This window comes from Cannabis sativa, chromosome 3 (assembly GCF_029168945.1).
Source record: "Cannabis sativa cultivar Pink pepper isolate KNU-18-1 chromosome 3, ASM2916894v1, whole genome shotgun sequence".
Taxonomy (NCBI): Eukaryota; Viridiplantae; Streptophyta; class Magnoliopsida; order Rosales; family Cannabaceae; genus Cannabis; species Cannabis sativa.
Genome location: NC_083603.1, coordinates 13,121,793 through 13,132,983, shown reverse-complemented (window position 1 = coordinate 13,132,983; position 11,191 = coordinate 13,121,793). Strand labels below are relative to the sequence as shown.

Genomic DNA, 11,191 nt, shown 5'->3' with positions numbered 1-11,191 from the left:
AAATTTCCAAAATTTATTCTGATAACTTCATCTAAAATGTACAGTTTTTACTGTATAATTAAGAAAAATAAATCACACTTTATTATCACCAATAAATTTTAATTTATTGTGTATGAATTCATTCTAATATAGTTAATGTGATTATTAACACATAGTGGATTATTTTAGATTGTTATTCCACATTCATAATTTCTTGCAAGGTTTACAAATAAACCTAAGAAAGTCAGTAACTGTGAGCAAATCTTATCCATAAACAAGATAAGTTCTCACATTTAGAAGTTTAAGGAACAAGCAATATAGTAGTGACTTTGTTTTAAAATTGGCAAAGACCTTTATGTTCCAAGATTCTATTGAAACTTGATTTAGACACATTTAGAGGTCTTTACTACAAATGATGTCACTCATAAAGATATGCAAGTTCAATCTGACAATAAGAAATGTCTTATTAATAAGAATTCTTCTACATTATAGCACCAAAAATTATGGAACATATCTCCATAAATAGAATAAATGTTGGTAAATGGTGGAGATCTTCATTACACTAGATTTTACTAACTTTATTTAGAACTTGTGTGAATTTCATGCTTACGTGGGACTAAAGCTCAAAGATTCAATGGCTGGAGGTATTTCGATCCTTATTTATAGTATATATATGTTTGATTTAATTCCGCACTTTATACACATACATATATTTCAGTTTATACATATAAATTGTCTAACAGTTCTTTCATGTGTAGCTTCTTAGAAACTAACGTTGGGTAAGTCCAAGCAATGCTTGAACTTACTAACTGGTAACACCTTAGTGCCAATATCAATGGGGTTCTCTTCAAACTTTACTTTCTCCAGCTTGATCATTTCTTCTTCTATCTTCTCCCTTATCCAAAACAACTGAATATCAATGTGTTTTGTCTTCTCACAATAAACTAGATTCTTGCCAAAGTGAATCAAAGATCAGCTGTCAAAACATACCCTTGCCTTTCCAAGTAGAAGCTTCAACTCTTTCAAAATTCCTTGTAGCCATATTACTTCATTTAATGCCTCTGTAGTTGCCATGAATTCTGCTCCTGTAGTTGAAAGTGCTACTACAGATGGGAGCTGTGATTTCTAACTAATGCAATCTCCATTAGTTTGAAACATGTTATACCCAAAATTCAGCTACACTTCAGAGAGTGACACGTGTCTTGCAGTGGAATATGAACCACCTGATATGATTAAATTATATCATTTAATGCAAAGAAAATTAAGAATAACTTGTTAATAAAGGATTAATGGAACTTATTCATAACTCGCTGACTACATAATCTTAAGCGAACTAAGGATAAGAGACTATTGGAACTTATATTGACGAGACACACACCGACCTCGGAGTACACAAGCCCAAGAAGATATTTCATTTATTCAAAGGAGTGAATACAGGTATGCAAAGCAACCTCGAGTTACGAATAGTGAGACAGCCACCTCACATGCATTTAAATGAAACGTGTGAATTGTCCACATTTCATGAATAGTTATATTTAAAATCGTTTTCAAATGTAAATAACTATCAACCTATATTCCTATTAATAGGGGCAGATTCCACAAAAAATGGGAGGAGAATTTGAGAGAGAAAAAGATATATTATCAATGATATATTGTATTTAGAAAATATCATAAATAAGATAGACTCGTGGAGTATGAAGATTTAACTGCAAAACCACATAAAAATATCTAGTGTTATATATGCATTTATTGTTTTTTATTATTTCTGTGACATATTTATTACGTAAAGGCTTATTATTTTTAGTTAACAAAAATCTACGTTAACAGTTTGCTACTTTCATTAAGAGCCTAAGGAATAAAACTCAAAAAAATCCCTCCTTACAAACAGAAATCATTCCGTGGCTGATCACAATCAAAATGATGGAAATTGTCCTGAAGAAACTACACATTGCCTTAGGAAAGAGCCAATGGGTTCTCAAAGCCCCCATACTTCTGGAACAACACGTTCAAGGAGAAATTATGGTGGTGATAATCAAAACCCAGAAGGAAGGAACGAAGAAACCAATACTTCTGTAGGATATGTACCTAGAAGTGAGGATGCTTATAATCCAACTAGGTATGTACCATTAGTAGAATTAGAAAATCGACAACTCCGACAATGCTTAGCCGAATCTAACTGACAAAATGCTAAGTTGGAAAGAGAGGTTGCAGTGGCTAGGGCGACTCAAGGAACTAATACTCAGAATCAACCTAACCCTGGGGTAAGAAGACCACGAGGCAGAGCTCGAGGTTCAAAAACTAGGAGACAGGAAGCAAATCTAGGAAATCTGCAAAACACCCAGGAGGATCAACCTGGGGGTACTAGGGATGTTCCAGTGGATGAATAACAAAATGACCAAGAACAATGTCGAGAAGTTCCTCAAAGATCCCAAGGATTTATGAATCAGGAGAATAAACGAAATGATGTACCAGAGGCTTCTCGCAGGAATGAGGACACAAGGCAGCCCCAAACTAGGGAATATGAAATACCTTGTAATAACGAGAGAAATCTTGGGACTCAACCTAGGACAAGTAGGCTACTACCGAGACACCCCCAACGTCCTTCTCGATCCTAGAGGGAAGCTGTATACACGTACCTAAATAGAGGACGTGTATCTAACCTCTTGCGAAGGAGAAGGTTGGTACAAGATGAGGCAAGCTCTAGTTTGGGACACTCTAGGTCTCGAGGATACAGTCGATCAGGCAGGCAAACGCGAGAAGGTAGCAGGCATCGCCGTTATACTGGTCAAGAAAGCATGAGCAATACGCGAAGCTATCAATCTGAGAGTTAAACCGACAAAAAATACAACTAGAAATAATACAATGAAAATCCAAACCGCCAATGAATATATTGGGTGATTTACAAATTATTCTAAATTGTACAATTAACCCGAATAAATCGAATTAAACCGATTTATATATTTTTTAATAAAAGTGTATATAATATACTACATAAATTATATTTATTAGTTAAACTATTTTGTATTTAAAGTTTATACATTTTAATGTTTAACTTAAAATTTACACTTTATAGTTAATAATTTTTATTATATTTGAATATTGAAATTGAAATTTAAAATCTTCAATCATCTTATTACTTTTTGTTATTATTTTTTTAATTATTTTATATTAAAATTCTTAAAATTAATTTACACTATAACATTTTTTAACTTGAAATTTAAATAATATATTTTTATCTTTTTAAATCTAATTATTTGAATACTAAAAACTAACAATAATAATTATAAAAAAAAAAAAAAAAACTGTAAAAATTAGTTTAAACAAGTTAACCCAACCAAACTAACAAAATCACCGGTTGAACTTTTTCTAATTTTTAATTAGACAAGTTACAATTAAATATTTACACCCCCATTTACAACATTATATATAAATAAGAATTGTAATCTATGTAATTCATTTTACAGTGCTGGAACAGATTAACATGTTACAAAACAATTCTTGTATATATTCCAAAAATGAAAAGAAACACTTAAAATAATCAAGAAATAAAAGATGACATAAAAATGGGAATAAAAATTTCAACAAAGAACAAGGCATAATCGATATAGTTTTCATTATTTTGCTTTTAAACTAATCATACTTGAAAAACTAAATCATATGGGCGTTTATCATCACCATGAAATTACTGTGGATAACTAAACCCAAAAAAGGGGTCAGCATCGACATTGTCGACCGGTAATGTCGAATCAATAATTATAAATACCCTCAGGAAAGATTATAAATTCAAGTTAAATAAACAAGCAGCGCTGGGTTTCGCCAAAACCTGGGGACACTATACCACACAGGCGATAAGTTCCAAAAATTAGGTGGGGAAGAACAAAAAAAAAAACCAAAAAAGGAGCAAGAAGCTCTTCTAATCTTCAAGCTCAATAATCTTGACAACTGAGGCATCGCCAACTTTCTGGCAAACAACAACTCGGTCATGTGACTTTATGACTCCGGCTGTCTTTCCATGTGCGAGGGCAACCTTCAAAACTGACTCGTTTGTTGCACTTGTTGACTCAGCCTGAAATCGAACATGGAAAACAGAAATCATGAGCAAGAAAATCATATCATTCAATACTGGTAGCATAGAGATGCCTAAACAAGGAGAGTGGGTTTATAATAATAATGATAAAAGACTTACAGGATGACTGGGGTCAGCAAGCATGGGGAAAAGACCTCTGACTATAAGAGATTGCCTTGCCTGCATATTAACAAGGATACATAAATATCTTGCTTGATTTTAGAACAAATGAATTAAAAGGCTAAAGCAAACAAGTAAAATCTTCTTCCGGAACAAAAGATGCACGGTGGTAACTTAGTTTTTATTGTTGCCCCCTTTTACTTAAATACCTACCTAGTGGTAAATTCATAGATGATACTTATGCAATTAAAAATTTGTCCAACATTTAGATCCAAAAAAAATTGTCCAAGACTAAAAATACATTAATTTTCTAAACCAGCTGACTTTAAGAAAAGAAAAAGATTCAAGAGCTAACCTCAAAGGCTCCACTGAAGCTCCACTTCAGCTGATTTGTCTTAAGACGGGGGACAACAACTGAGAGAACTGGCATTGTTGGCCTGTACTTGGCTATCAATCTGCATATACATGTAATTTCTTTTTAGTGTTACAGATATCATTCAACAATAAAAGTAACATAGAAATAAATAAAAATGAACTATTGCAGGCAGAATTCAGCTTCCATTATTGAAAATGAAGAGCATGTAATACTTAATTACCTTGCAGCCCTTCCTGACGATGTAAAGCAAATAATTACTGAAGCTTTCACCTTGATTGCTGCCCGTACCTAAAGAATAAAGAGCATGTATTTTGAATTAAAATAGCATATAGAAGTTGCGACTGGGGTGCGATGTGGAGGAATTTAACGGTTCAACAAACACAACTAAACTGAACTGTATGATATTAGATATGTATAAATTGAGGGCTACGTACTGCAGATGAAGCAATGGATTCCAAATGTGTCATTGGTTCTCCAACATATTTAGTTGTTCTCTTGAAGTACAAGTCCTGGTTGAAAACCTTTTCCGCCTACACAAAATCAAACAAGGGAAAACGATAAAAACCTTGAGAAGTTACTAAACTTACATAAGAATAAAAAAATGAGAATAAATGCAAACGAGTGGGTAGAGCTGGCCCATTATCAGCAAGGAAGCCAGCAAATTACTCAATGAAATTAAAAAAAGAAAAAACAATAATCCACCTCGGCACAGATTTTGCCAACAGTAGAGATGGTCTCAACAGGGTATAAACCCCGTAGAGTCTCAGCACCCAGAAGAATAGCATCACTTCCTGCACCAGCCAAGTAAAAAGATCAGAAGATGTAAAAAATGTATATTCTGTAGATGGAATGGAAGAAAGAAACAAACCATCCAAAACAGCATTTGCAACATCAGTTGCTTCTGCACGAGTAGGTCTCAAATTGTCGGTCATACTGTCAACAACACGTGTAACCACTGCAGGCTTTCCAGCCATATTACACTTGTAAAGGGCAGCCTTTTGAAACAAAAAGACCTGCAAAATAGAATTTCATTACAAAAAACTTCCAATATCGAAGTAAATTTAATTTGAATCCAGTAGTTAGAACAAGCATCATTCGCTTGCACGTATTGAGCACATTGAAATTCTTCTCACCAGCACATTACAGCTTTGCCACCAATGAAAAGTTATACCAACTTCTTATTTAAAAATTGAGAGTTGAGACCAAACAAAATATGAATAAAACATGACAGGTTTGATATGCATCTCGTAAATTACAAAGAAAAGCAAAGAATTCCATGCATGCAACTCCTTGACAAAATGTCACAAAAAAACCTAACTGAATGACTAATTGTTTAAATGAACTGACCTTCTCTGGTGGAAGATCAATTCCCAAATTTCCACGAGAAAGGATAATTCCATCAGCCTCTTGTAGAATCTCATCAAAGTGGGTTAACCCCTAAAATTAAAAAGACAAATTGCTTAGCTCAAGTGAAAATTAAATATTCATAGAGCAGGAGGAACAAGAGTTTGAAATAAATTATGTCACCCCACCTCAATGTTTTCAATTTTAGCAAAAATTTGAGTCTGGTGGAGGTCACCCAACTTAGAAAGGAATTCCCGGGCCTAAATGACAGCACAAAGCACGAGTATGTTAAGAAAATCATTCAAACAAGCATACTAATTGTTGAAGAGCATAACTTATTAGATAAATTGCTTACTTGGCGAACGTCTTCTGCATGACGGGTATATGACAAAGAGAGGAAGTCAATCTTGTTTTTTAGTCCCCAAGTACTTATGACCTGTAATTACATTCAAACCAATGAAAAGGAAATCAGGAGAAAATTAAGAAAGAGATTAAGAGAAAGCTAGTAAAAGAGACAAAAGTAAAAACAAGAAACATATTAATCTTTAAATTGTGCACGAAAAAATATTTACCTCCTTATCTTTAACAGAGAGGGTAGGCATATCTATGTGAACTTGAGAAGCATGCAAGGTAAACAATGCACCAGCCAAAGTTGCAGAGTTCTTTACTATACAAACAACATCACACCCCTTCACCTCTTCAACCTAAACAAGTCAAAAGAAAACCTTATCTTTCACATGACTAATCTGTTCCTCCCAGGTTACACAGAATATTCATCATATCAAGTAGAGCAATGGAACTCAGTAGAAGAGCACAGTATAAAATAATTTAATTTCATTGGTTGCTTAAATCTTACCTCCAACCATACAGACGTAGTTTCACTTCCAGTGAAAAGATACTGACCTAGAAAAATTGTATCTCCTTTCTTCACTGACTGCAGAAGCCATACAAATATTAGAATTTTATAACAAAATTCATCTTACTTAATAACATGTGAAAAATTGCTTTGCTTCAAGTTTTCATCAGTTGCAAGTCTTAGAATCACATATGTATTAGTTAGGGAAGCCAGTAAATTCATCTCTCACTGGACCACACGTAAAAAACCTAATGAGTAAAACCTAAACTGGTACCAATGAGTAAAACCTAATCGATCAGGAAAAGAACTAATAATCTATCACTAGTGCTATAAGATCATTTTACCATTCCAAAATTACAAGGGAATGAATTTTTTTTCCTTTCTTTTCATGCATTTTTTAAATATGAAACACACATAGTCAAAAAGAATAAAGCAAAACCTTTGAAAGTCCATCAAAATTGATGGGCAACACCGCTGAGGAGGCTTCTTGGTCCTGATCAGGTGTCAGAACAACCAAAGCATCTGCCTCAAGAGAGATGGCTTTTTCGCTTTTGTTCACCACCTGCAACTCAGCCCCCACAGTATCCAACATAACCTGAAAAAGAAACATAAACCCCAAAATCCATCCGTGTCATTGTCAAGCACATGAATCAGGAATATATATTTTTTAAAACTCAGGGAGGCCCCATCATATTTATTATGTTCATATTCCTCTTAAACATAAAATTCTAACATATACAATAGCATCTATTTTTAATGAGCACTAGCAACGAAAACCCAGAAATTACATACAGCGCAGAGCTTCTTGGTAAGCTTGACAGAAGCCTTTAAGTTCTCCAGAGTCTCTTGGTGGTATTCAGGGTCGCCCCACGAGAAATCAAATCGAGCAACTGTCATGCAACACATCCAAATACGTAATTATACAAACAGCCAAATATAATCCACCACCCACCAAAAAACCTCAAATCCTTTAGCCAAACAGACTAAAGAGCTTCACAAAAGCAGTTTTCACTCTTCAATTAGAGAAAATAAAAAAAAGAACATAGAAATCAAATAGGTTAAAAACTTCATACCAGACATTCCAGCTTTAAGGCAGCCAGAAATAACTTCAACCGATCGAGATTTAGGACCGAGTGTACCCACAATTTTCGTCATTGCAGGGAAAAAGGTCTACGATCACCAAAAAAATCAAAAAATCAAAATCCCTAATCAATAAACTTTTCCTTAAAAGATTCATAGACTAACAAAAACCATAAAAATCAATCTCAGATCCAAAAAAAAAAAAAAACTTACAGCTTTAGATGGTTCGAGGATCGAAGCCATCCTAATAGGCTCCTCGAGAAGCAAGTGACTAGAATGCATCTTCGGTTCTGTTGGTACTAAACGACGGCGGCGGCTCTGTAAAACGACGACGGAAAATCGAGATTCTAGAAAGAGAAAGCTCGCGTTGAGAGAAGGATTATGGGCGTGGAGTGTGGATTTTTATTGAGGAAAAAAGATAGTTTTTAAATAATAATAATAAAATTTTAATAAAAGAAAAGTCGGAGCTTGAAAAAGAGAGAGAATATGCCTCTTCACCCTTTGTGACTCTTTTCTTTTCAGACTAATTTTATTTTATTTTATTAAATAAAGAGGCGTGACACACCCTACACTCAAATGTTATATATAGCTATCTACTTTTATATTTATGTTAGGACTAGGAATTGCATTCGCTCTTCCCGCAGTATTATATGATTAGGAAATATATTTGAGGTTATATTTTATTTAATGATAATTAATAAAATTTTATCAAATTTTAAATTTAAAATTTTTTTATTAATTTTTTTGTAAGGTTATTTCATTTTTATACTTTGAAATAATTTTTTTTTTATTTTTTATGAAACTAACGGCAACTTAAATCGCAACTAAAATTTTTATATCAACTTAAACTAACAAAAAAATCACTTTAAAAACCTAAACTATAAATTTGAAAAAAAAAATTAAAAAATAATGTATAGAGTAATTTTCCTTTTTTTAATAATAGAAAAAAAATTAATATTGTAGAGTTTAAATTTTTTTAATTATTTTGAACTAAAAGTATGAAAATCAATTAATTAATTAATTAATATATTATTATAAAGTTAGTATTCAAAAGTATAATAATTGAGAAATTTATAGAAAACTTATCAATTTTAAAATTGTTGTCATCAAAGTATTTCACTCGTCACTATATTTAAAGTTGTTGTCATCATTATATCTCAATTGTAATCGTTACCATCGTGAAGAAAAAAAAATATAACATTTAATAAATCTATTCAAAACTCCTCAATTTTAAAATTATCGTCGTCATTGTATCTCACTCATCACTAAATTCAAAGCTTTTATCATTGTATCTCATTTGTAATCGTTACCATTCTCAGAAAGAAAATATTTATAGAAAAAAAAAATAATGATGTTGGATAGAGAGAATGGATAGTATAAATAAATGAGAATGTAATAAGTAAAATTAATTTAAATTATGAGATAGTACCATGCAGTTAGAAAACTCTTTTAAATGACCTTCTCGATAACTTGAAATAGAAAATATAACAATTGGTAAATTTATTTAAAGCTCATCAACTTTAAAATCGTTGTTATTACCGTATTTCACTTATCACTATATCCAAAGTCGTTGTCATTACTGTATATACTTGTAATCGTCACCATCCTGAAAATTAATAATATAATAATTGATAAATTATTGTTATTACTGTATCTCATTTGTATTTTGAAAAAATAATAATAATATAACAATCAATAAATCCATATAAAAAATGATAATGTTGAATAGAGAGAATGGAAAGTATCAATAATCAATAAATGGAAATGTAATAAGCAAAATTAATTTAAATCGTGCTATCAAAAAAATTATTTTGAAAGACATTCTCAAAAAGCTAAAAAAAAAAAATAAACATAAGAGATCAAGATCAAGATGATAAATAGATTTTTTTTAAAAATGATGATGAATAAAGAGAATAAAAAGTATTGATAAATCCTGTTTAGTAATGGTTCTCCTATGGCTGTGTTGGAATATATATTTTACCAGGATCTTAGATCTACTCACAAGTATGTTGTTTAAACATCCTAAATATGAACTTTCTAAAACGATAAATTAAACACATATAAAGTTAAGAAAACCTTACATTGATGCAGCGGAATTAATGTCTCCTTCCACTCAGATCTCTAACCCTTGAATCCTTTCTGTAGCAGAGTATAATCAAGATCTGAGCCCGAATGTCCTTCTTCTTCAAGTTTGATCATTCACAGTCTTCCAATCTATGATTGAGTTACTGCTTGCTGTGTGTGGGCACTCACTCTTTCACTAGGGTCACGAAATTGATGAAGGGAAAAGAGAGGGATGATTTCGGCCAGGTATGGAAAGTGGGGAAGGCTCAGTTTTTCTGAAGAGAGAAATTTCTGTCAGATTACTAATGAAAGCATTTTTGAAAGCATGTTATGTGACTGAGCCATCACTTTCTATTTATAGGCTACTACTAGGTTTAGGTTAAGAATTATTTGGCATTAAAATAATGAAAATATTAATTTGAAATCCCACATTAAGTGGCCGACCATGGTGTAGTATTGGGCCTCACTTGATTTTGCAGTTTTATCAAATTTTATCTCTATTTTCTCAAAAATGCCAATTTTCCAATTCTAACCTTTTAAATGCCAAAACTAATTATTTAATAACTAAAATAGATTATTAAATAATATTGTCATTTAATTTAATTATTAATTAGACATATAAAGTCCATTAATAAATAAATAAACCTAGAAAACTTTTTTCTTTACAATTTCACCCCTGCTTAGTGAAAATTCATAAAATTAGACATAGTCTAACTTTAGAATTATAATTGATCAATCACGAATCAATTAATGAGTCTTACAAGCAGAATGTTCTCAACTAAAATGGGGACCATGGATCTATATGCTGAGCTTCCAATAAGTGAACCAAATTTAACAAGTAAATTCCTACTTATTAATTCTTCGTTGAATCCACTCTTAGAACTTAGAATTGCACTCTCAGTGTAACACCCTAACTATTTTAGGCGTATTACGTGATTTTTAAACGTACTGTGCAGCTCGTTGCTAATCAACGAGGTTTATGGAAAAACGTGATTAATTAAAATTTTGCTTTTTCATTAAACTTATAAACCATTTTACAAAAGTCTCGGGATCCCGATTTATAAAATATTTACAAAAGTTTTAACTGATTAACTTTTACATCAAAATGAAAGTCGTCTAACGACAGTTACAAAAATCTCAGCCGTGCTGTCCCGAGGATCGTACGCTCCAGGCCTAACCGCCCCGACATGTACAATCTCATAAGCTCGCTCACGGTCCATCGCCCATGACCTTGCCTTTACCTACACATGAACATAAACTGTGAGTCGACAGACTCAGTAAGAAAAGCATAATAATATCATACATG

At 32.3% G+C, this 11,191-nt stretch overlaps 1 protein-coding gene across 1 annotated transcript; it reads right to left on the bottom strand.

Annotated features, from left to right (window-relative positions):
• Positions 1–3,570: 3,570 nt before the first annotated feature.
• LOC115709324 (pyruvate kinase 1, cytosolic) lies at positions 3,571–8,434 on the bottom strand. The gene is made up of 16 exons (XM_030637403.2): positions 8,035–8,434; positions 7,815–7,911; positions 7,534–7,631; positions 7,181–7,336; positions 6,742–6,819; positions 6,458–6,589; positions 6,241–6,321; positions 6,074–6,145; positions 5,889–5,978; positions 5,410–5,554; positions 5,244–5,332; positions 4,976–5,071; positions 4,762–4,829; positions 4,521–4,620; positions 4,166–4,225; positions 3,571–4,045 (listed from the first exon to the last, which is right to left on the bottom strand). The coding sequence occupies exons 1-16, from the start codon at positions 8,101–8,103 to the stop codon at positions 3,893–3,895; spliced, it is 1,584 nt and encodes a 527-aa protein (XP_030493263.1). The 5' UTR covers positions 8,104–8,434; the 3' UTR covers positions 3,571–3,892.
• Positions 8,435–11,191: the final 2,757 nt, after the last annotated feature.